General features: G+C 40.8%; 1 protein-coding gene and 2 pseudogenes across 2 annotated transcripts in view; 2 read left to right on the forward strand and 1 right to left on the reverse strand.

Annotated features, from left to right (window-relative positions):
• LOC134935989 (uncharacterized) overlaps positions 1 to 27,850 on the forward strand; it is a 350,225-nt gene that overhangs the window by 245,170 nt on the left and 77,205 nt on the right. The window contains exon 3 of one of the 2 annotated variants that reach the window (XM_063930857.1): positions 19,231 to 19,563. The exons of the other annotated variant lie outside the window; for it this stretch is intronic. Coding sequence (XP_063786927.1) covers positions 19,231 to 19,563 — 333 coding nt within the window. The remainder of the gene's footprint in view (positions 1 to 19,230; positions 19,564 to 27,850) is intronic. 2 annotated transcript variants of the gene reach the window in all.
• Positions 5,842 to 5,961, reverse strand: LOC134937848 (5S ribosomal RNA; annotated as a pseudogene).
• LOC134937849 (5S ribosomal RNA) lies at positions 8,187 to 8,306 on the forward strand (annotated as a pseudogene).

The raw sequence follows: 27,850 nt of genomic DNA on the forward strand, positions 1-27,850 counted from the left end.
AAATAGGCTTTTGTTGTTTGAACTAGCGGTTGTAGGTAAAAGTCTATAAATGCTGATAGATTGCTAGTTATGCTGTTGCAGCCTGAGACGATTGGTCTCCCAGGGGGGTGGAGGGGGTCCTTGTGAATTTTCGGGAGGACATACAAAGATGGTATAGATGGATCTTTGATATTTAAATAATCAAATTCTGTCTGTGATATGACTTTCCGATCAAGGCCATTAGTAGTCAATTCTTTGAGTTCTTTCATTATCCTAGACGTGGGGTCATTTTTAAGTTTTCTATAAGTTATTTCATCACTCAATTGCCTTTGAATTTCACCAATATATGCCTCCCGGTCCGTGAGGACCACTCCCCCACCCTTGTCTGCAGGTTTTATAATTATTGATGAGTCCTCTTTTAAGGTTTTCAATGCAATAAACTGTTTTTTATTCAGATTATTTTTATTACCTTTACCCTTGGAGTTCACCACCTTCTCAATTTCTTCTATTACTACTTTATTAAAAACATCAACACAACTTCCTTTACAGAATGTTGGATTAAAGGTTGATGGAGGTTTAAAACCTGTACCACTGCATTGGGTCTCAACAATTGGAGGATTGTCGTTAGAAGCTTTTCCAAGAAAAAAAAACGTTTTATACTCAATTTTCTTGTAAATTTTTGAACGTCCAAAAATAGATCAAAAGGTTTCGGCTGATACGTTGGAGCGAACTTTAGCCCCTTCTGTAACACCTGTATTTCTTGAGGGGTTAACTCCTTTTTAGATAAATTAAAGATTTTAGTTTCTACCTTGGATTTCTCCACTAGATCAACCTGAGTTATCTGTTGATCTGAAATAGCCCTGTCCTTTCTGGCTAGTTTATTTCTTTTATTGGTTCGATTTTTTCCAGCCCTCTTACCTCTATGGGTTCTTCGATATGTAATCAATTTCTGTTTCTCCCTGGGAGTTTTAAATCCCATTCTAAAAAAGAAGCATTTAAGTCATTGGGAGTCCTTGGATCATCACCTGACAGATTAGCATAACGGTTTGAAATAGGAGGGCTATATCTTTTTTCTACATTGTGGGGTTTGGTATATTTTCTATCTTCTCTGTTTTTCCATTGGAAATAATCACGATCACCATCTTGGTACCCTCTTTGTGAGGGTTTATTTGTACCTTGATGGTAATAATGATAATCGGTCTTAGTCTGATCTCTTCGATTAGTACGATTATTCGTACCAGCATTATAGGGTCTATAACTATTAACATATGTGTTTCTGTTTCCTGTTCTCTTTTTGTTCCTCCATGTGGGTGTTTTACCCATACGTAAATCAAACCTTTCAGGGGGTGGATTATCTAAATGTTTAGTAGATGTTTCTATTTTATTAGTTGGTTCTTCTTTATTAAGAAGAATGTCCCTTTGATATTTTTTGTTTTTCTTTTCCCTCAATTCTTTGGTGTTTTTTGTGATTTTTTGTAAAAGTTCTTTCTCATAAGCCTGGAAATCTTCAAGTTCTTTATATGGTTGTACTAAGGTGTGCAATTCATTAATCTCATGGTTTAACTGCTTTAGGATACCGCTCCTCTCCCTAATTATCAGCTCCATTAGGGATTTGGAGCATGCATCCAAAACAGTATTCCACTCAGATTTAAAACCTTCATTAACAGCCTCAAATGAAGGTGGTTTAATAATTTTCAAACCTTTCGGTATTAAATTCCCCTCTAGATATTTTTCCAATGCAGTCACCTCCCACCATATTTTATTTTCTTTTATCATTGTATTCTCAAGCCTACGGAAAACTGAACTTAAATCTCCATCAAATAAATCTACAACATTAGGGGTTTGTTTAAAGACATTCTTAATTAAATCATTACGATTTTCTCTATAGGTAAACATAGTTGCAGCAAGAAACTCACAAACAAAGGGATATTTGTAGCACAATGGAAAAAATGTGTTTGAGAGACAATCTGCGCAGACAATTTGTGATGCAGCTATAATCAAAATTCTAAAAGTGCATCCCCATAGCACTAAAGGAATCAATAGTATATATAGAAATAAGAAATTGATCACCAGCGCTCCACAAGTAACCCACGTCACCCAATTAATTCACCACTTTATAGTGAGTAAAAGAAAGATAATACCAATTGTAGATGTCTCATTCACATCAACAGCAGCTGATTCATTAACTCTTTCTTTACAGAACCTGTAAGAGACCGTGTCCACCTTCATATAACACCGAGCTACCTTAGCTCATAAAGGGGTACACAGATTTAGAAGTAATATAGTGCAAATTATCCTTTGGTTTTAAAGCATGGATTTAATACACATTAAACTTACAAACATAGATGTAAAAAGCGCATGTAGTAAAAATCCCCATTAGGCATTCACAGCAAGGAAGTCCAGGTAGAAAACCCTGATGGCTCTGGGTCAGCTGGTGAATCAGGCTCCGGAACCGGACTCCAACACCTGGACTTTCAGTGTAGCAGCAGCCTTGGTCTGGGGCAATACCAACGGGAGAGCAGCACGCTTAACGCGTTTCGGATCAGTGTCCTTCGTCAGAAGCGTAACTGTCTGCTCTTCCAGCTCCCTATAAATACCCTAAGCTAATACACAATGTCACCTGTTCTCTATTGCCGCTAATCGGCTTTGTCGGCGCCGGTGTAGTCCCGTCACTATAACCGGATCCAAGATGGCCGTGCGTTCCATACGGCCGGAAATCGTCATCCAGATCCCGGACTCCATTGGCTGTGCGTTCCACTTCGGCACAAATGGTTATATGCGACGTTTCTAGTTGATCTTATGCATCATCATTATGCGGCTTATGCGTTCCAGGACGCATGTATATAGATGATGATTGCGTTCCACGCTTAAATTAGTTGTAAACGTACCTCAAAGATAAAAACAGTTTTAAAAAAGGCACGAATATACATGACAACATTAAAAGAATTTATTAATGAATATAGGAATGCCATAATATGCACAAGGAGTATATGCATTAAAAAGTTAAGTCAGAAAACACTTTAATTCAAATCGTTTCATTGACGATATTATTTTTGTTTGGAGAGGAGAGACACAGGATTTGACCTCCTTTTGTAATCTTTTGAATTCCAATGATATGTTGATAAAACTAACTTTCAACATTAGTCAAACTAATAATACATTTTTGGATCTTGAGCTCTATGTAGACAACGGTTCCTTAAAAACTCGCACCTTTAGAAAGAACACTGATTCTAATAGTCTTATAGACATGTCAAGTCAACATCACTCTAATTGGTTAAATTCGATCCCCTTTAGCCAGTATATTAGGATCAAGAGGAACTGTACAGATGGTGCTGTATGTGAAATGCAGCAGAAGGACCTATCAGATAGACTCCTGGCTAAGGGATACTCAAAGGATTCGTTAAATCAAACTAGAGAGAGAGTCAAAGAGATGGAGAGAACTGATTTACTGAAATTAAAACCTCCAAAAGAAAAAGGTGATAAAGAAAACGAATTTCAATGGGCATTTGTGAGCCAATATAATGCGAAACATAAAGCCATAGAAAAAATTATTTGTTCCAATTGGAAATTATTAAAACAAGACCCCTTATTAGGTGGAGTGATACCTGACAGACCAACATTTATTTACAGAAAAGCCCCATCATTACAGAACCACTTAGTGAGGAGTAATGTGGAGACAAACCCGAGACAAAGTATTAGAACAAAGGGTTATCATCGCTGTGGCGATTGCCTCATGTGTAGAACTGTAAAATCAAAGGATAGAAAGGTTACCAATTTGGTAATCAATGATAAACCAGTTGTAATAAAATAATTTATCACGTGCCATTCAAGAAATGTGATTTATGTCTTGGAATGTTCATGTGGTCTCTTTTACGTGGGTAAAACCACTAGAAGCTTAAAAGTGAGGGCAGCAGAACATGTTTACAATATAAGAAAGGGTCTGTCCACACATACTGTCTCTTCTCATTTTAAGGAATGCCATACGTCTAAGGAGTGTAATATTAGCAATTTTTGGGGCATACAACAAATTCAGCCTCATTGGAAAACACAAAATGTGGAAAAAAGATTATCACAGACGGAGATGAAATGGATCCACCATTTGGGTACCCTTGTCCCCAGGGGATTAAATGGGGATTTTGAATTAAAGTGTTTTCTGACTTAACTTTTTAATGCATATACTCCTTGTGCATATTATGGCATTCCTATCTTCATTAATAAATTCTTTTAATGTTGTCATGTATATTCGTGCCTTTTTTAAAACTGTTTTTATCTTTGAGGTACGTTTACAACTAATTTAAGCGTGGAACGCAATCATCATCTATATACATGCGTCCTGGAACGCATAAGCCGCATAATGATGATGCATAAGATCAACTAGAAACGTTGCATATAACCATTTGTGCCGAAGTGGAACGCACAGCCAATGGAGTCCGGGATCTGGATGACGATTTCCGGCCGTATGGAACGCACGGCCATCTTGGATCCGGTTATAGTGACGGGACTACACCGGCGCCGACAAAGCCGATTAGCGGCAATAGAGAACAGGTGACATTGTGTATTAGCTTAGGGTATTTATAGGGAGCTGGAAGAGCAGACAGTTACGCTTCTGACGAAGGACACTGATCCGAAACGCGTTAAGCGTGCTGCTCTCCCGTTGGTATTGCCCCAGACCAAGGCTGCTGCTACACTGAAAGTCCAGGTGTTGGAGTCCGGTTCCGGAGCCTGATTCACCAGCTGACCCAGAGCCATCAGGGTTTTCTACCTGGACTTCCTTGCTGTGAATGCCTAATGGGGATTTTTACTACATGCGCTTTTTACATCTATGTTTGTAAGTTTAATGTGTATTAAATCCATGCTTTAAAACCAAAGGATAATTTGCACTATATTACTTCTAAATCTGTGTACCCCTTTATGAGCTAAGGTAGCTCGGTGTTATATGAAGGTGGACACGGTCTCTTACAGGTTCTGTAAAGAAAGAGTTAATGAATCAGCTGCTGTTGATGTGAATGAGACATCTACAATTGGTATTATCTTTCTTTTACTCACTATAAAGTGGTGAATTAATTGGGTGACGTGGGTTACTTGTGGAGCGCTGGTGATCAATTTCTTATTTCTATATATACTATTGATTCCTTTAGTGCTATGGGGATGCACTTTTAGAATTTTGATTATAGCTGCATCACAAATTGTCTGCGCAGATTGTCTCTCAAACACATTTTTTCCATTGTGCTACAAATATCCCTTTGTTTGTGAGTTTCTTGCTGCAACTATGTTTACCTATAGAGAAAATCGTAATGATTTAATTAAGAATGTCTTTAAACAAACCCCTAATGTTGTAGATTTATTTGATGGAGATTTAAGTTCAGTTTTCCGTAGGCTTGAGAATACAATGATAAAAGAAAATAAAATATGGTGGGAGGTGACTGCATTGGAAAAATATCTAGAGGGGAATTTAATACCAAGTACCAAAAAATAACCAAAGAAGGTTCAAAGAAAAGGACTCTTTTGTGGGAGCACTCTTGATTCAGAGGAAAATATTAAACTTAGTAAATTTTCAAAATGACAAATAAATTAGCATAAGTCAAATCCTAGGAGTAAATGTGTGTGAAATACATGGCTATGCGAATTATTGATAATAATAATGAATATCCGTGATATTAAATTCACGATTGCTGAGTTGCCGGAGAGTAGAGTTCTGTGATGCCTATGCCGAAAAGAATCTGCATTTATTGAAATAAATGACCATCATTCATACTGCTAATATCCATTAAGGATTATATAGGTGCAGAAAATAAAATCATTGGTCATGCAGATCCCAATATGACATAAAGTTGAGTGCCACTGTGTCCAATAGTCAACGTTTTTTTGCAGTACCAGAGTGTTCAAAGGAGGTCTCCCTTCCTTGTACTAACCCGGCCTTTCACTGCTTAGCTTCCAAGTTCGGAAGAGATTGGGCATCTCCAGTGAAGTATGACCGCAAATGTTGGACTTTCCTCCTAGGTCACTCCAAATATATGTCAACTAGTAGCTGTATGTTAGGAATGGAAATAGCAAGTGATTCGTAACAAATGTGTTACAAAGGAAAATTACATGCAATCAGCTAAATCATCAACACATGACACAATGGTCACAAGGGTTAATTACATCTGAATGACACGGCGGTCATGAGAATACATATAAATGATTATGAATAATCAGCAGATGCAAATGAGAACAGTCACAAACAGGGGAGGAGAAAATTAACGTATGCAATTATCCTAATAATCACCAGCTGGTTAATCAGCATAAGACACAGTGGTCATAGACAGAGATAATTATACATACACCTCCTAATTAAGTGACTGAGTTTTGTTGATTGACCTATAATTAGCTGAAAGGACAAATATGTGGCACGGCGGCCATATAGAAAAAATTGTATGCATGTAATGATACAATAATCACCTAATTAATTGGTATATGACACAATGGTCACCAAAAGGATGAGTATAAGCATTATTCCTTCATTATACAGCATGTGATATTGAAATCACAGAAGACATTTAATTAAGGATAATGAATGTGGGAAATTTACAGATGCCACATTTGATTACTAAATAGTTATCCTTATGTAATTTCTTGGCTCAGAGCAAATTATATCTGACAGACGGGCGGTATGACAGCAAACAAGCAAAATAAGTGAAGCAGCGGGTTATAATTTCACCTGCAATATCTATAAATTAATTTTACAGAAAAGAAAGGAAAAATAACAAATAAGGGAAAAAATAATGAAAAAAATAATAATAACTGAAAATATCAGATTTAAAGTATTGCAGTTAGGTACTGAAAGAGTAGAGAGATTTTCTCAGTGTCGTTTATACGATACCAGTACTGTCATTAATGGAGTAATTCCGTGTGAGGCTGTGTGGAAGCTCCAGGGATTGCAGCGGCGTGTGTCCGTGTAGACGCTCCTGATGAGCGATGGTTAGGTGCCGTTGCTATGGGGATGCTTCTGAAATCACTGCCGCGTCTGTCCGTGGTCTCTCCGAGGAGAGCGATAGCTGAGGCCGTTGCCTAGCAGAAGGTCTGAGCGCTCCGGCTGGCGCGGTCACGTGATGCGCACACGTGACCGCGCCAGCCGGAGCGCTCAGACCTTCTGCTAGGCAACGGCCTCAGCTATCGCTCTCCTCGGAGAGACCACGGACAGACGCGGCAGTGATTTCAGAAGCATCCCCATAGCAACGGCACCTAACCATCGCTCATCAGGAGCGTCTACACGGACACACGCCGCTGCAATCCCTGGAGCTTCCACACAGCCTCACACGGAATTACTCCATTAATGACAGTACTGGTATCGTATAAACGACACTGAGAAAATCTCTCTACTCTTTCAGTACCTAACTGCAATACTTTAAATCTGATATTTTCAGTTATTATTATTTTTTTCATTATTTTTTCCCTTATTTGTTATTTTTCCTTTCTTTTCTGTAAAATTAATTTATAGATATTGCAGGTGAAATTATAACCCGCTGCTTCACTTATTTTGCTTGTTTGCTGTCATACCGCCCGTCTGTCAGATATAATTTGCTCTGAGCCAAGAAATTACATAAGGATAACTATTTAGTAATCAAATGTGGCATCTGTAAATTTCCCACATTCATTATCCTTAATTAAATGTCTTCTGTGATTTCAATATCACATGCTGTATAATGAAGGAATAATGCTTATACTCATCCTTTTGGTGACCATTGTGTCATATACCAATTAATTAGGTGATTATTGTATCATTACATGCATACAATTTTTTCTATATGGCCGCCGTGCCACATATTTGTCCTTTCAGCTAATTATAGGTCAATCAACAAAACTCAGTCACTTAATTAGGAGGTGTATGTATAATTATCTCTGTCTATGACCACTGTGTCTTATGCTGATTAACCAGCTGGTGATTATTAGGATAATTGCATACGTTAATTTTCTCCTCCCCTGTTTGTGACTGTTCTCATTTGCATCTGCTGATTATTCATAATCATTTATATGTATTCTCATGACCGCCGTGTCATTCAGATGTAATTAACCCTTGTGACCATTGTGTCATGTGTTGATGATTTAGCTGATTGCATGTAATTTTCCTTTGTAACACATTTGTTACGAATCACTTGCTATTTCCATTCCTAACATACAGCTACTAGTTGACATATATTTGGAGTGACCTAGGAGGAAAGTCCAACATTTGCGGTCATACTTCACTGGAGATGCCCAATCTCTTCCGAACTTGGAAGCTAAGCAGTGAAAGGCCGGGTTAGTACAAGGAAGGGAGACCTCCTTTGAACACTCTGGTACTGCAAAAAAAACGTTGACTATTGGACACAGTGGCACTCAACTTTATGTCATATTGGGATCTGCATGACCAATGATTTTATTTTCTGCACCTATATAATCCTTAATGGATATTAGCAGTATGAATGATGGTCATTTATTTCAATAAATGCAGATTCTTTTCGGCATAGGCATCACAGAACTCTACTCTCCGGCAACTCAGCAATCGTGAATTTAATATCACGGATATTCATTATTATTATCAATAATTCGCATAGCCATGTATTTCACACACATTTACTCCTAGGATTTGACTTATGCTAATTTATTTGTCATTTTGAAAATTTACTAAGTTTAATATTTTCCTCTGAATCAAGAGTGCTCCCACAAAAGAGTCCTTTTCTTTGAACCTTCTTTGGTTATTTTTTGGTACTTGATACTCTCTGACTCTAGGGAGCACCACTGAAAGCAACTTTGGTGTTGGGAATAATTCCTACTACACCTTTACTTGCCATATACAGAAGAAATTCTATTTAAATTCAGTTTTTCAGAGGTTACTAATTGTTTATACATTATTGTTTGTACTGGTGCGGTTCCCTTCTAAACCCATTTCCCTAATCGGGAATTTAATACCGAAAGGTTTGAAAATTATTAAACCACCTTCATTTGAGGCTGTTAATGAAGGTTTTAAATCTGAGTGGAATACTGTTTTGGATGCATGCTCCAAATCCCTAATGGAGCTGATAATTAGGGAGAGGAGCGGTATCCTAAAGCAGTTAAACCATGAGATTAATGAATTGCACACCTTAGTACAACCATATAAAGAACTTGAAGATTTCCAGGCTTATGAGAAAGAACTTTTACAAAAAATCACAAAAAACACCAAAGAATTGAGGGAAAAGAAAAACAAAAAATATCAAAGGGACATTCTTCTTAATAAAGAAGAACCAACTAATAAAATAGAAACATCTACTAAACATTTAGATAATCCACCCCCTGAAAGGTTTGATTTACATATGGGTAAAACACCCACATGGAGGAACAAAAAGAGAACAGGAAACAGAAACACATATGTTAATAGTTATAGACCCTATAATGCTGGTACGAATAATCGTACTAATCGAAGAGATCAGACTAAGACCGATTATCATTATTACCATCAAGGTACAAATAAACCCTCACAAAGAGGGTACCAAGATGGTGATCGTGATTATTTCCAATGGAAAAACAGAGAAGATAGAAAATATACCAAACCCCACAATGTAGAAAAAAGATATAGCCCTCCTATTTCAAACCGTTATGCTAATCTGTCAGGTGATGATCCAAGGACTCCCAATGACTTAAATGCTTCTTTTTTAGAATGGGATTTAAAACTCCCAGGGAGAAACAGAAATTGATTACATATCGAAGAACCCATAGAGGTAAGAGGGCTGGAAAAAATCGAACCAATAAAAGAAATAAACTAGCCAGAAAGGACAGGGCTATTTCAGATCAACAGATAACTCAGGTTGATCTAGTGGAGAAATCCAAGGTAGAAACTAAAATCTTTAATTTATCTAAAAAGGAGTTAACCCCTCAAGAAATACAGGTGTTACAGAAGGGGCTAAAGTTCGCTCCAACGTATCAGCCGAAACCTTTTGATCTATTTTTGGACGTTCAAAAATTTACAAGAAAATTGAGTATAAAACGTTTTTTTCTTGGAAAAGCTTCTAACGACAATCCTCCAATTGTTGAGACCCAATGCAGTGGTACAGGTTTTAAACCTCCATCAACCTTTAATCCAACATTCTGTAAAGGAAGTTGTGTTGATGTTTTTAATAAAGTAGTAATAGAAGAAATTGAGAAGGTGGTGAACTCCAAGGGTAAAGGTAATAAAAATAATCTGAATAAAAAACAGTTTATTGCATTGAAAACCTTAAAAGAGGACTCATCAATAATTATAAAACCTGCAGACAAGGGTGGGGGAGTGGTCCTCATGGACCGGGAGGCATATATTGGTGAAATTCAAAGGCAATTGAGTGATGAAATAACTTATAGAAAACTTAAAAATGACCCCACGTCTAGGATAATGAAAGAACTCAAAGAATTGACTACTAATGGCCTTGATCGGAAAGTCATATCACAGACAGAATTTGATTATTTAAATATCAAAGATCCATCTATACCATCTTTGTATGTCCTCCCGAAAATTCACAAGGACCCCCTCCACCCCCCTGGGAGACCAATCGTCTCAGGCTGCAACAGCATAACTAGCAATCTATCAGCATTTATAGACTTTTACCTACAACCGCTAGTTCAAACAACAAAAGCCTATTTAAAAGATACCAGCGATATTTTACGTAAATTAGGCGATTATGAGTGGTGTGAGGGTGACCACTTAGCCACAGCAGATGTGGGTACTCTTTATACTATAATAGATAAAGAGAAAGGATTAATTGCTGTATCCTACTTTTTAAACTTAAGTACTTTAGGATCTGATTTGAAGGAATTTATTTTGAATAGTATTAAGTTCATTTTAACTAATAATTATTTTATATTTGAAGGCACCATTTATTTACAACAGAATGGAACTGCCATGGGCACCAGGTTCGCCCCTAGCTATGCCAACCTTTTTATGGCCTATTGGGAGGATCAGGTCATTTATGGTGGCTGGGGTCGAGCCTGGTGCTCTGGCATCGTTTCATTGACGATATTATTTTTGTTTGGAGAGGAGAGACACAGGATTTGACCTCCTTTTGTAATCTTTTGAATTCCAATGATATGTTGATAAAACTAACTTTCAACATTAGTCAAACTAATAATACATTTTTGGATCTTGAGCTCTATGTAGACAACGGTTCCTTAAAAACTCGCACCTTTAGAAAGAACACTGATTCTAATAGTCTTATAGACATGTCAAGTCAACATCACTCTAATTGGTTAAATTCGATCCCCTTTAGCCAGTATATTAGGATCAAGAGGAACTGTACAGATGGTGCTGTATGTGAAATGCAGCAGAAGGACCTATCAGATAGACTCCTGGCTAAGGGATACTCAAAGGATTCGTTAAATCAAACTAGAGAGAGAGTCAAAGAGATGGAGAGAACTGATTTACTGAAATTAAAACCTCCAAAAGAAAAAGGTGATAAAGAAAACGAATTTCAATGGGCATTTGTGAGCCAATATAATGCGAAACATAAAGCCATAGAAAAAATTATTTGTTCCAATTGGAAATTATTAAAACAAGACCCCTTATTAGGTGGAGTGATACCTGACAGACCAAAATTTATTTACAGAAAAGCCCCATCATTACAGAACCACTTAGTGAGGAGTAATGTGGAGACAAACCCGAGACAAAGTATTAGAACAAAGGGTTATCATCGCTGTGGCGATTGCCTCATGTGTAGAACTGTAAAATCAAAGGATAGAAAGGTTACCAATTTGGTAATCAATGATAAACCAGTTGTAATAAAAGAATTTATCACGTGCCATTCAAGAAATGTGATTTATGTCTTGGAATGTTCATGTGGTCTCTTTTACGTGGGTAAAACCACTAGAAGCTTAAAAGTGAGGGCAGCAGAACATGTTTACAATATAAGAAAGGGTCTGTCCACACATACTGTCTCTTCTCATTTTAAGGAATGCCATACGTCTAAGGAGTGTAATATTAGCAATTTTTGGGGCATACAACAAATTCAGCCTCATTGGAAAACACAAAATGTGGAAAAAAGATTATCACAGACGGAGATGAAATGGATCCACCATTTGGGTACCCTTGTCCCCAGGGGATTAAATGGGGATTTTGAATTAAAGTGTTTTCTGACTTAACTTTTTAATGCATATACTCCTTGTGCATATTATGGCATTCCTATCTTCATTAATAAATTCTTTTAATGTTGTCATGTATATTCGTGCCTTTTTTAAAACTGTTTTTATCTTTGAGGTACGTTTACAACTAATTTAAGCGTGGAACGCAATCATCATCTATATACATGCGTCCTGGAACGCATAAGCCGCATAATGATGATGCATAAGATCAACTAGAAACGTCGCATATAACCATTTGTGCCGAAGTGGAACGCACAGCCAATGGAGTCCGGGATCTGGATGACGATTTCCGGCCGTATGGAACGCACGGCCATCTTGGATCCGGTTATAGTGACGGGACTACACCGGCGCCGACAAAGCCGATTAGCGGCAATAGAGAACAGGTGACATTGTGTATTAGCTTAGGGTATTTATAGGGAGCTGGAAGAGCAGACAGTTACGCTTCTGACGAAGGACACTGATCCGAAACGCGTTAAGCGTGCTGCTCTCCCGTTGGTATTGCCCCAGACCAAGGCTGCTGCTACACTGAAAGTCCAGGTGTTGGAGTCCGGTTCCGGAGCCTGATTCACCAGCTGACCCAGAGCCATCAGGGTTTTCTACCTGGACTTCCTTGCTGTGAATGCCTAATGGGGATTTTTACTACATGCGCTTTTTACATCTATGTTTGTAAGTTTAATGTGTATTAAATCCATGCTTTAAAACCAAAGGATAATTTGCACTATATTACTTCTAAATCTGTGTACCCCTTTATGAGCTAAGGTAGCTCGGTGTTATATGAAGGTGGACACGGTCTCTTACAGGTTCTGTAAAGAAAGAGTTAATGAATCAGCTGCTGTTGATGTGAATGAGACATCTACAATTGGTATTATCTTTCTTTTACTCACTATAAAGTGGTGAATTAATTGGGTGACGTGGGTTACTTGTGGAGCGCTGGTGATCAATTTCTTATTTCTATATATACTATTAACGTTGTTTATTAGAAAAACATCATAGATATGATACGTTGTACATAAAACGCATCAAACAGAATGTTGATTACAAGTTACACAAACAATACAGCGTTGTACGTAACATGCTTCACACACAACATTGTGTGTGAAACGTTTTATGTACAACGTGCCATAGTTATGCCGCGTTGTACATAAAACGTTTCACACACAACGTTGGTTACAAGTTACACAATTCTGTATATATCTATCTGCATAATGACTCAGACAATGGCTTCTTGGGAGCCGTCTTACAAAATTTTAAACAAAACAATCATCACGTTTTGTGTCATCACTAAAACGGGCCAGTACATCCACATATTTGTATTTTTTACACATGTAAAATATAAAGTATACGCAATATTGACCGCAAACGGTGCTGTTAAAATTTTGCAACTGCTTATTTTGGTGATAAACACTTTTTGAATTCAAGTTTAAAAAATATATTATAGCTTTTGGGAATAGGGGGCTGTCAGGGGCTAACCCGTAAGAATCAAAAAAGTAACATTCACACTGTTCGTTAAAATAAGCGGCCAACCAGTGCTCCCCCGGCTGCCCGCTGCTATGCGTATTGATTACAAACGCGCAGGGGTATTGCGCCAGTTTACTGACCAGTAACATATCGCACGGATACGTTCCTTTAAAAATATGCCGTGTGCTTTGCACAGCGTACAGAATACAGTTTATCTGTAATGTGTTCATTTTTTCAGCAGCGTAGTGTTAGTTTATTTCATTTATAGATAATCGTACAGCACATCGCGCCTTTGATTAATCTCGATGATGTTATCAAATAGAGCGTATATTATCACATTGACTGTCCGGTCCAACGCTTCTGCAAAGCGGAATTCGGCACGTAGATTGCCTGTTCTTATCAGGGAAAGGTGTTCTCCACACTCCTGTTCTGGTGAAAGGTCAAAAGCAAATAGCGTGTAGCCTCTGAGGTACTCTTCGCGGTCAATCAGTAAACCATTGTCAGATTTCTGCTTATTTGTGATCTGTATGAGTGACATATACTCTCTTACAGCATTACCGCGTTCAAAGTCGGGTTGAAATGGTTTGGCGGGGTGCGGTGTTCCATCCAGATAAAGGGACTCAAAACTTACATTTTTATGTTCAAAGCAAAGGGGATTCCGGTTATGGATTCCTGAAAATGATTAGTTATCCACAAAACAGGCTATAACTGTTTTCGGCACTTGACCTAAAAATAGATTTTCTAGATTAAATACTCTACTGCCTGTTGGTACGCTGTAGATTTTCATCCCAACGCGGTCAATCGCGTATTTCGTGTTACCGTTTAACAGGGCCTGCGCATGCCCAATCCGCAGGCTGGTGAGACCTGAACTCTTTTCACGAACAGGGATGCCGCTGTGATCTGTATTTTGAAGGCATCCGCTTCAGACGACATTAAGCAGAATGCGTCTTTGTTTCTGGTTAGTTTAATCTTCAGATCAACGGCGTTTAAAATTAGTTTATGTTGATGGAAAAGGTCGCAGTGAAGCGGTCCTAGCAATTCAACCGTGCGACTCTGCTCTGTTGCTCCTGCTCATTTTTTGAACCCCGTATTCGGACCGACCAGCGCCGTGTTGTTAAATTCACCAGCCGAATCTTTGTAAAATAATCCTGTTGTGGGTTTTGTTGACAATGCATCCGAGCTATAATTCAATATAGTCTCAATGTACGCGCGGTATGCGTAAAGATTGTTGGATTGTGATATGAGCCTGTCGCCCAAAGTTACATCCACTTGGTTGAATAAAGTCGCTATTGGGTAATTAATAAGTGTGACCCGCGCACCTTGCGGTATCGGTGTGTTATCGGTTTGTACGATCTTGCATGTCACATACAACAGCGTGTTGTTCAGATCGTAGTAGTGTTCACCACTGGCTGCTATATAAAATTCAAGCGGAGCTGTGTCGGATAATGCCGCTAAAGGTTGAACTTCGACGTATAGACTTTTCTCTATGCTAGTTTGTGTCGGGGGCACGTCAAAAAGATCCAGCTCTGTTTTTGCACATTCAACGGACTCGTGGTGTATGAAAGACATGTTTAAAAAATATCACCAACGGAGCGCTTCGGCTTTCTCTTCTTTGAGTTGCGTCGTCTCTGTTTTTTATTTAAAAAGGGTATGTCCCAAGGCGGAAGCGCTATCATACGCTTCCGTTTTCTTTTAGACACGCCTTTTCTTGTATATATTAGTCCTGAACCGTCTTGCTTTGCTTGGTTTGCCTCGTGTATCTTATTCACCATGGCCGTTGTGGCTTGCCCGATAACATCTTTCGCTATATTACGTGCCGCGGTCTTCATATGCGGTTTAGCTAACTCTAAACCTCTCCGGAAAAGAGGTACAGCTTTTCTGAAAAGACTTCGAAAAATACCGCCTAAACTGCAGCCGTACATGTACGCACTGCCGTGAAAACCTGGTAATCCATTACCGGCTTGAGATTTATAATATTGCACGTAGAGGCCCTGATCACCATAATTTTTAAGAGCGACCATTCTGCTTAGTTAATAAAATTCAGTTTTGCGGCGTCTGAAGTGTAGCTTCACGATCGCTTTCCCAAACTTAAATGCCATGTTCTCGTTCTGGTCGTTATTTATCTCTATGGCTATCATGTCAAAATGTGTTTTGCACAATGGTACGTAATCGGGCTTCTCGTATCGTATTGTGACCACCTCATTGTTATAACCCTTCATTTCAACAGTGCGAAGTAGCGGTACATAACTATCCCCGACCCGTTGGTGTTCAATAATGTCTGTGTACACGTACATCGTATATTGGCCGCCTTTGATGTCGGCGCATGGTTTAGAAATCTTAGTTTTAGGTTGTAAACCCAGTATCCATGTCAGCTTAGAACCGGCGTGGATTTGATACAACAGCTTACTGTCGCATGTTACAACGCGTGCAAACGGATCGTACGTTAGTCTTAATCCAACGTCCAGTTTCAGTTGTACAATTTCAGCGTTGATTACGTTCAGTAACGCTTCGATTGTTTCATAAAAACCCGGTTTAATGCACAAACTCGCGACTCTCGCCACCGGCTGATCCGCCGTTCCATCCCATGATAATTGCAGTCTACAATCTTGTAAATCCAATGTATTCCTGGTGTGCGGATATTGTATCTCAGTAAGTGCTACTTCCCATTCGCCATTTAAGTCTATCGGTTTAGCCAACTTTGTCGTATAGTTAGAAATCTTATTTTGCGGGAAAGTAACCGCCGAGGCGTTGCTGGGTAAGGTTATGTAGAACGACTTGTCATCCATCGCTCATCTTGTTTAGATAGTGATGAGCTTTATATGTCTTTTATCACCGATGCCGCGCCCCAACTGTTAAATTTTGCGGGGTACCCGCGCCACTTGACTAACGCGTATTTTCGGCCTCTGACCATCTTATTTTTTAAAATCTTTTCTACTTTGTAAACCCTGTTATAGTTTTTCGGTATGCTTTGAAGCTCTTCGGGGTAAAAACCACCTGTTATAACTTCACCGTACAGATCTGCCAACTTATAAAGCGGCTTAAGCCCTTTAGTGTTCACACTATGTACAACAAATATCTCCTCAGAAAAACTCTGTTCGTAACCTTTCTGAAATATGTCCTTATATTTAGAAATACGGACGTGGTCACCGATTCCTAAACAAATGGGGGCTTTCTTACTTCTAAAGTAATCACCGTAGGTCGTTTTGAAGACACTTAATGCGTTAGAGTCATTCACGTCGTTTGGAGCGCGCTTAATCGTTCTATGGTATGTGTTATTATAGCTGCGTATGAAGTCTTGTAAAACATCTATATATCTGTAGGTATTCTTTGCCGTGAAATAGCGCCACATGCGTGTTTTTAAAGTCCTATTGAAGCGCTCTATAACAGCCGCTTTCACATCGTTATTGGTCGTGAAATGCTTTATACCGTATTTTTCTAACACCTTTTTTAGGTTTCTGTTTAGAAACTCTTTACCATTATCGGTTTGTAGCTTCATCGGCACAGCACCCCGCTGGAATATTTTTTCAAAAGCATTAGCGACTGTTGTGGCGGTCTTAGCGGTCAGACTTTCAGCCCACACCCTCTTACTGAATATATCGATGACTGTTAATATGTATTTAACACCATCGTTGTATTTTGACAGATCTATCAGCGAAACCAAATCGCATTGCCACTGTTGGTTTATATCCGATATACAAATCATGTTCCTTTTATAGTTTTTTCTTGCCGGTTTGTGCAACGTGTATGCGTCTTGTTCTTGTAACCACTTTCTTAAGTCGGATCTTTTAAATTTATTTTTAACCGACCCATAATATTTATCAATGCCGCTAAAACTACCTGGTTTTAACACTGTGTAATATGCATCTTTCATCCGCTTGATTTGACGCGCTGTGTTGCGTGACATTCTGCGACTGGTGTTACGTGACACTCTTTTCAAAGCCATTATCTTTTAATACGGTTTAATATATATATATCTTTTTATTTAAAAGCACAATAGTTTAAAATTAAGATGTCATTTTGAGTCAATACATAGACCTGTTGGTGGTGCTAATGTTCTTTTGCAGAGATTAACACATTGTGTACATTAATAACCAGGTGTTTACAAGCGTGGTAGTTCGTAGATGTGAGGATTTTGAAATTGTGCGGTCACGGGTAGTCCGTAGATCTAAGGATTTTGAAATTGTGCTGTCATCATTAATCATGCATGGTAATTAAAATCAATATGCTTTTTAAATCAGTGCCATGTGTGATGCTTCCGTGCATCTAAGAAAATGGACATAGTCATTAGTCATTATGCTTTTTAAACCTGTACCATGTATGACATAGTGTGATTTTTAAATAGTACCATATGTGCTTGCTGGAATGTGTGAACTATAACACTGTAAAGTTTTGAAAGGGTACAGACTGGTAAAGTCAATTTTTTCATCACAAGCTGGTTTGTGATACAGCTTTATTGCGTATTCTGCGACTGGTGTTACGTGACACTCTTTTCAAAGCCATTATCTTTTAATACGGTTTAATATCGAACTCTATAAATTTTATATAAAAGCGATATCAAACACTATCATTTAATATTAAAGGGGGCGTGCCACTGGAGAAAGGGCTGGAGCGACTGTCACTTTGACAGAAAGGTGGTCTTTCTCTACTGAAGTACAGTAAATTGTGTTTATACAGTAGGTTCAGTTATGTGGTGAGAGACAAAATTTGCATCTGTTTGTCCACAAATTGTATTTTAGGAAGCCATGAGCATTGGTTTGGCCTATTACATTGACAATAAATAATTTGAATTGGTCATGGACCACCAACCCAGGGCACCACTGCAAGTGTCCTGAGGCACCCCAGGGTGCCACGGCACACAGTATGAGAACCACTGCTCTATGCTATCCCTCAAAATGCCTTCCAATATTTTACCGACTATAGAGGTTAAACTAACTGGTCTATAGTTTCCAGGATTATTTTTAGTTCCCTTTTTAAATAAAGGCACTACCTCAGCTATGCGCCAATCCTTTGGTACCATGCCTGATCTAATTGAACTATGGAAAATCAAGTATAGGGGATTTGCTAGCTGTGACCTAAGCTCCATAATAACCCTCAGATGAAAACCATCTGGGCCTGGTGATTTATTAATATTTATATTCCTTAGTCTCTCCAGGACTACTTCCTCACTTAAACAAGCATTAAGCCAAGAGTCATTACCTTCACTATCTTTATACACTACTCTCACCGGCTCATCCTCCCTGGTAAATACTTAGGGGGGAAAATTGTTCAATATTTCCGCTTTTAATTTGTCATCGTTTATCAAAGCTCCCAATTCATCTTTTAATGGGAATATGGTCTCCTTCTTTAACCTTTTACTGTTTATGTATTTATAAAACTTTTTAGGATTGGTTTTACTCTCCATAGCGATTTGCTTTTCGTTTACAATTTTAGATGCTCTTATTACTTTTTTGCATCTTTTATTGAATTCCTTATAATGCTGGAATGACTCCTCCCCTCAATTAGGTTTAAATGTTTTGAAAGCGCGCCTCTTATTAGCCATTGCTTCCTTAACCTCCCTATTAAGCCACATTGGTTTTTGTTTAGTTCCCCTGAGTTTACTGCTTATGTGAAAGGTCATAAAACCACTAGTCAGGTGGAATCTCTGAAACAGGGAATCTCTTCTAATCAGTACCCATTGTATTCTCTCTGTAGGTGACAGGTCAATATCTCAGTTGGATGAATTAATAGCTGTCCCAGGAGCAGAGGTCATCATCCCCTGTCATTACCCGCAGGAGGTCACAGGGGAAGTAAAAAAGGTCACCTGGTGCAGAGGAAAGAGTGAGTTTTGCTCACAAGACACATATGAATGCTACACCTCGGACCAGCGACACAGTGATGACCGGTACTCACTGGTCAGTTTCCCCACAGATGTCTCACTGCGCATACACAGATCTGAAAACTTGTATTACACCCATTACTGCTGCACTGTGACCACCAGCAATAGAACATTCACAAGCAGAACAAGCACAGAGCTGGTCATTGCAGGTAAGGATATGACATACAGTAGACCTGTGTACTCTGGTATCAATAATAATAAGATTCTTGTATCATTTCTTAAAGTTTCATTTGTAATTATTTAATACATCCATTGACCTGATATAAGCAAATATAAAGGACATGAGTACTGTTGCCAAACAGAGCATAGGGCTCTATGGGTGGCACTGTCACTGCCCCTGAATCCCTGCATCTGGCTAGCATGGTGTCTAGGATGGCATGATGCAGCCAGGATCTCTGTTGCAGTGCTGGCTGGAACAACCTTTAGACACTCCAGGCAGGCACACTGCAGTCTGTACACTTCAAGGTAGTGCTGCACTTACCTGTACCAGTGGCCTTGCCCCCTTCATGACGTCATGATGATATCATTCAGGAGTGCGATGAGGTTATGGCTAGTGATGTGCACCGGACATTTTTCGGGTTTTGTGTTTTGATTTTGGATTCGGTTCCGCGGCCGTGTTTTGGATTCGGACGCGTTTTGGCAAAACCTCAACGAAATTTTTTTGTCGGATTCGGGTGTGTTTTGGATTCGGGTGTTTTTTACAAAAAATCCTAAAAAACAGCTTAAATCATAGAATTTGGGGGTCATTTTGATCCCATAGTTTTATTAACATCAATAACCATAATTTCCACTCATTCCCAGTCTATTCTGAACACCTCACAATATTATTTTTAGTCCTAAAATTTGCACCGAGGTCGCTGGATGGCTAAGCTAAGCGACACAAGGGGCCGACACAAACACCTGGCCCATCTAGGAGTGGCACTGCAGTGTCAGGCAGGATGGCACTTCAAAAAAATTGTCCCCAAACAGCACATGATGCAAAGAAAAAAAGAGGCGCACCGAGGTCGCTGTGTGACTAAGCTAAGCGACACAAGTGGCCGACACAAACACCTGGCCCATCTAAGAGTGGCACTGCAGTGTCAGGCAGGATGGCACTTCAAAAAAATTGTCCCCAAACAGCACATGATGCAAAGAAAAAAAGAGGCGCACCAAGGTCGCTGTGTGACTAAGCTATGCGACACAAGTGGCCAACACAAACACCTGGCCCATCTAGGAGTGGCACTGCAGTGTCAGGCAGGATGGCACTTCAAAAAAATTGTACCCAAACAGCACATGATGCAAAGAAAAAAAGAGGCGCACCAAGGTCGCTGTGTGACTAAGCTAAGCGACACAAGTGGCCGACACAAACACCTGGCCCATCTAAGAGTGGCACTGCAGTGTCAGGCAGGATGGCACTTCAAAAAAATAGTCCCCAAACAGCACATGATGCAAAGAAAAATGAAAGAAAAAAGAGGTGCAAGATGGAATTGTCCTTGGTCCCTCCCACCCTTATGTTGTATAAACAGGACATGCACACTTTAACGAACCCATCATTTCAGCGACAGGGTCTGCCACACGACTGTGACTGAAATAACTGGTTGGTTTGGGCCCCCACCAAAAAAAGAAGCAATCAATCTCTCCTTGCACAAACTGGCTCTACAGAGGCAAGATGTCCACCTCATCATCATCCTCCGATTCCTCACCCCTTTCACTGTGTACATCCCCCTCCTCACAGATTATTAATTCGTCCCCACTTGAATCCACCATCTCAGGTCCCTGTGTACTTTGTGGAGGCAATTGCTGCTGGTGAATGTCTCCACCGAGGAATTGATTATAATTCATTTTGATGAACATCATCTTCTCCACATTTTCTGGAAGTAACCTCGTACGCCGATTGCTGACAAGGTGAGCGGCTGCACTAAACACTCTTTCGAAATACACACTGGAGGGAGGGCAACTTTGGTAGAATAAAGCCAGTTTGTGCAAGGGCCTCCAAATTGCCTCTTTTTCCTGCCAGTATACGTAAGGACTGTCTGACGTGCCTACTTGGATGCGGTCACTCATATAATCCTTCACCATTCTTTCAATGGTGAGAGAATCATATGCAGTGACAGTAGACGACATGTCAGTAATCGTTGGCAGGTCCTTCAGTCCGGACCAGATGTCAGCACTCGCTCCAGACTGCCCTGCATCACCGCCAGCGGGTGGGCTTGGAATTCTTAGCCTTTTCCTCGCACCCCCAGTTGCGGGAGAATGTGAAGGAGGAGAGGTTGACGGGTCACGTTCCGCTTGACTTAACAATTTTCTCACCAGCAGGTCTTTGAACCTCTGCAGACTTGTGTCTGCCGGAAAGAGAGATACAACGTAGGTTTTAAAGCTAGGATCGAGCACGGTGGCCAAAATGTAGTGCTCTGATTTCAACAGATTGACCACCCGTGAATCCTGGTTAAGCGAATTAAGGGCTCCATCCACAAGTCCCACATGCCTAGCGGAATAGCTCTGTTTTAGCTCCTCCTTCAATGTCTCCAGCTTCTTCTGCAAAAGCCAGATGAGGGGAATGACCTGACTCAGGCTGGCAGTGTCTGAACTGACTTCACGTGTGGCAAGTTCAAAGGGTTGCAGAACCTTGCACAATGTTGAAATCATTCTCCACTGCGCTTGAGTCAGGTGCATTCCCCCTCCTTTGCCTATATCGTGGGCAGATGTATAGGCTTGAATGGCCTTTTGCTGCTCCTCCATCCTCTGAAGCATATAGAGGGTTGAATTCCACCTCGCTACCACCTCTTGCTTCAGATGATGGCAGGGCAGGTTCAGGAATGTTTGGTGGTGCTCCAGTCTTCTGTACGCGGTGGCTGAATGCCGAAAGTGGCCCGCAATTCTTCGGGCCACCGACAGCATCTCTTGCACGCCCCTGTCGTTTTTTAAATAATTCTGCACCACCAAATTCAATGTATGTGCAAAACATGGGACGTGCTGGAATTTGCCCAGATGTAATGCACGCACAATATTGCTGGCATTGTCCGATGTCACAAATCCCCAGGAGAGTCCAATTGGGGTAAGCCATTCTGCGATGATCTTCCTCAGTTGCCGTAAGAGGTTGTCAGCTGTGTGCCTATTCTGGAAAGCGGTGATACAAAGCGTAGCCTGCCTAGGAACGAGTTGGCGTTTGCGAGATGCTGCTACTGGTGCCGCCGCTGCTGTTCTTGCTGCGGGAGGCAATACATCTACCCAGTGGGCTGTCACAGTCATATAGTCCTGAGTCTGCCCTGCTCCACTTGTCCACATGTCCGTGGTTAAGTGGACATTGGGTACAACTGAATTTTTTAGGACACTGGTGAGTCTTTTTCTGAGGTCTGTGTACATTTTCGGTATCGCCTGCCTAGAGACATGGAACCTAGATGGTATTTGGTACCGGGGACACAGTACCTCAATCAAGTCTCTAGTTGGCTCTGAATTAACGGTGGATACCGGAACCACGTTTCTCACCGCCCAGGCTGCCAAGGCATGAGTTATCTGCTTTGCAGCAGGATGACTGCTGTGATATTTCATCTTCCTCGCAAAGGACTGTTGGACAGTCAATTGCTTACTGGAAGTAGTACAAGTGGTCTTCCGACTTCCCCTCTGGGATGACGATCGACTCCCAGCAGCTACAACAGCAGCGCCAGCAGCAGTAGGCGTTACACTCAAGGATGCATCGGAGGAATCCCAGGCAGGAGAGGACTCGTCAGACTTGCCAGTGACATGGCCTGCAGGACTATTGGCTTTCCTGGGTAAGGAGGAAATTGACACTGAGGGAGTTGGTGGTGTGGTTTGCAGGAGCTTGGTTACAAGAGGAAGGGATTTAGTGGTCAGTGGACTGCTTCCGCTGTCACCCAAAGTTTTTGAACTTGTCACTGACTTATGATGAATGCGCTGCAGGTGACGTATAAGGGAGGATGTTCCAAGGTGGTTAACGTCCTTACCCCTACTTATTACAGCTTGACAAAGGCAACACACGGCTTGACACCTGTTGTCCGCATTTGAGTTGAAATAATTCCACACCGAAGAGGTGATTTTTTTTGTATTTTGACCAGGCATGTCAATGGCCATATTCGTCCCACGGACAACAGGTGTCTCCCCGGGTGCCTGACTTAAACAAACCACCTCACCATCAGAATCCTCCTTGTCAATTTCCTCCCCAGCGCCAGCAACACCCATATCCTCATCCTGGTGTACTTCTAGAGTGACATCTTCAATTTGACTATCAGGAACTGGACTGCAGGTGCTCCTTTCAGCACTTGCAGGGGGCGTGCAAATGGTGGAAGGCGCAAGCTCTTCCCGTCCAGTGTTGGGAAGGTCAGGCATCGCAACCGACACAATTGGACTCTCCTTGGAGATTTGTGATTTAGAAGAACGCACAGTTCTTTGCTGTGCTTTTGCCAGCTTAAGTCTTTTCATTTTTCAAGCGAGAGGATGAGTGCTTCCATCCTCATGTGAATCTGTACCACTAGCCATGAACATAGGCCAGGGCCTCAGCCATTCCTTGCCAGTCCGTGTTGTAAATGGCATATTGGCAAGTTTATGCTTCTCATCAGACGCTTTCAATTTTGATTTTTGGGTCATTTTACTGAACTTTTGTTTTTTGGATTTTACATGCTCTCTACTATGACATTGGGCATCGGCCTTGGCAGACGACGTTGATGGCATTTCATCGTCTCGGCCATGACTAGTGGCAGCAGCATCAGCACGAGGTGGAAGTAGATCTTGATCTTTCCCTATTTTAACCTCCACATTTTTGTTCTCCATTTTTTAATGTGTGGAATTATATGCCAGTATCAATAGCAATGGCCTACTACTATATTTACTGCGCACAACTGAAATGCACCACAGGTATGGATGGATAGTATACTTGACGACACAGAGGTAGGTACAGCAGTGGCCTTCCGTACCATACTGCTATATATAGTATACTGGTGGTCACTGTGTCAGCAAACTGCAAAACTAAAATGCACCACAGGTATAGAATGTAGATGGATAGTATACTTAATGAATGACGACACAGAGGTAGGTACAGCAGTGGCCTTCCATACTGCTATATATAGTATACTGGTGGTCACTGTGTCAGCAAACTGCAAAACTAAAATGCACCACAGGTATAGAATGTAGATGGATAGTATACTTAATGAATGACGACACAGAGGTAGGTACAGCAGTGGCCTTCCGTACCATACTGCTATATATAGTATACTGGTGGTCACTGTGTCAGCAAACTGCAAAACTAAAATGCACCACAGGTATAGAATGTAGATGGATAGTATACTTAATGAATGACGACACAGAGGTAGGTACAGCAGTGGCCTTCCGTACTGCTATATGGTGGTCACTGTATCAGCAAACTGCAAAACTAAAATGCACCACAAGTATAGAATGTAGATGGATAGTATACTTAATGAATGACGACACAGAGGTAGGTACAGCAGTGGCCTTCCGTACTGCTATATATAGTATACTGGTGGTCACTGTGTCAGCAAACTGCAAAACTAAAATGCACCACAGGTATATAATGTAGATGGATAGTATACTTAATGAATGACGACACAGAGGTAGGTACAGCAGTGGCCTTCCGTACCGTACTGCTATATATAGTATACTGGTGGTCACTGTGTCAGCAAACTGCAAAACTAAAATGCACCACAGGTATAGAATGTAGATGGATAGTATACTTAATGAATGACGACACAGAGGTAGGTACAGCAGTGGCCTTCCGTACTGCTATATATAGTATACTGGTGGTCACTGTATCAGCAAACAGCAAAACTAAAATGAACCACAGGTATAGAATGTAGATGGACAGTATACTTAATGAATGATGACACAGAGGTAGGTACAGCAGTGGCCTTCCGTACTGCTATATATAGTATACTGGTGGTCACTGTATCAGCAAACTGCAAAACTAAAATGCACCACAGGTATAGAATGTAGATGGATAGTATACTTAATGAATGACGACACAGAGGTAGGTACAGCAGTGGCCTTCCGTTCTACTATATATAGTATACTGGTGGTCACTGTGTCAGCAAACTGCAAAACTAAAATGCACCACAGGTATAGAATGTAGATGGATAGTATACTTAATGAATGACGACACAGAGGTAGGTACAGCAGTGGCCTTCCGTTCTACTATATATAGTATACTGGTGGTCACTGTGTCAGCAAACTGCAAAACTAAAATGCACCACAGGTATAGAATGTAGATGGATATTATACTTAATGAATGACGACACAGAGGTAGGTACAGCAGTGGCCTTTCGTACTGCTATATATAGTATACTGGTGGTCACTGTATCAGCAAACTGCAAAACTAAAATGCACCACAGGTATAGAATGTAGATGGATCGTATACTTAATGAATGACGACACAGAGGTAGGTACAGCAGTGGCCTTCTGTACTGCTATATATAGTATACTGGTGGTCACTGTGTCAGCAAACTGCAAAACTAAAATGCACCACAGGTATAGAATGTAGATGGATAGTATACTTAATGACGACACAGAGGTAGGTACAGCAGTGGCCTACTGTACCGTAATGCTATATATTATATACTGGTGGTCACTGGTCAGCAAAACTCTGCACTGTACTCCTCCTATATAATATTATACTGGTGGTCCCCAGTCCCCACAATAAAGCAGCACACTGAGCACAGATATGGAGTGTTTTTCAGGCAGACAACGTATACTGGTGGTCACTGTCAGCAAAACTCTGCACTGTACTCCTGCTATATAATACAGCTGCTCCCCAGTCCCCACAATTAAGCAGTGTGAGCACAGATATATGCAGCACACTGTGAGCACAGATATGGAGCGTTTTTTTCAGGCAGAGAACGGATAACTGGTGGTCACTGATCAGCAAAACTCTGCACTGTACTCCTCCTATAGTATACAGCTGCTCCCCAGCCTTCCCCACAATTAAGCAATAGTGCACTGCACAGCACAATCAAGTTCAACAATAACGGAGAGGACGCCAGCCACGTCCTCTCCCTAACATTTCCAATGCACGAGTGAAAATGGCGGCGACGCGCGGCTGCTTATATAGAATCCGAATCTCGCGAGAATCCGACAGCGGGATGATGACGTTCGGGCGCGCTCGGGTTACCCGAGCCATACGGGAGAATCTGAGTATGGCTCGGACCCGTGTAAAAAGGGTGAAGTTCGGGGGGGGTTCGGTTTCCGAGAAACCGAACCCGCTCATCACTAGTTATGGCTAACACAGGGCACGGTACAGTCCTGTTATATCACTGGCAATATGGTAGAAAACAGCGCACTGTCCGGGCTTGGGAAAAAGTAGGCCACTCCAGGGAAAGTAGGCCAATATTTGGTATAAAAACCCAATGACTATTCCTCTAATTTAGTGCTTATCAACTCTAGTCCTCAGAAGCCTTGACAGCTCATTTTTTCCAGGTCACCCAGCTGGGCACGGGTGTTACCCACAGTCACATTTTAAAGATTCATATTTGATCTGAAAAACATGATCTGTTTGGGGTCCTGAGGACCAGGTTTGAAGACAACTGCTGTAGTCTGACAGTTGACCAGCAGACACTTAGAAACAGAATAGGCCTGATTCTTTTTGAGATGGATTCAACCACAGCAGCCGCAGACGTCTTTAAACGCTACCAACAGTTACACCATCCAGACTTGCACCAGTCCTATGACATCTGCAGTATCTCCATATAAACATAGTAATCTATATGAGCAATTCAGTATCTTTGTATGCAACCGCTTCCAGTGGCACATCTGTGACATCTCTGTGTTTATATTGGGGGGGAGGGGGCCTGAACTGCAGACCCTGGATACTTATAATGGGATGTGCTACCTAACTGGGACTTAGTACTATACGGTGACCTCAGCAGGCAGTTCCCTAACATTATAGTGGATCACTTCAGCATAGCCAACCAACTGGACTTACACTCGGGGATTCAGAATTACAAACCAGTGATCGTGTGTGGAATCTTGGTGTTGTCCTGGATGGTGGCTTGACACTTAAACATCAGATATCAGCCACAATCAAATCCTCATTCTTTCACCTGAGGAACATAGCCAGAATCAAGCACTTAATTCCCTCAGATGATATGCCAAAAGTCATACATGCATTTGTATCATCTCGATTAGTCTACTGTAATGCCCTCTACCTTGGTCTCCCAGCAAAAGAATTGCAACGCTTACAGCTGGTGCAAAATACAGCTGCCAGGCTGTCAACCAACCAGCCCCGTTCTAGCCACATAACACCCATCCTCTACTCCCTTCATTGGCTGCCTGTAAGATGGCGAATCATCTTCAAGATTGGCTTACTGAGTTTCAAAACATTACATGACCAAGGCCCAAGGTACCTGAAACAGCTTCTGACCCCATACTGCCCCACTCGATTACTGCGATCTGTAGATGAAGGACTTTTAGCAGTACCTAGAATCTACCGACTCTATG

Source organism: Pseudophryne corroboree, chromosome 6 (genome assembly GCF_028390025.1).
Source record: "Pseudophryne corroboree isolate aPseCor3 chromosome 6, aPseCor3.hap2, whole genome shotgun sequence".
Taxonomy (NCBI): Eukaryota; Metazoa; Chordata; class Amphibia; order Anura; family Myobatrachidae; genus Pseudophryne; species Pseudophryne corroboree.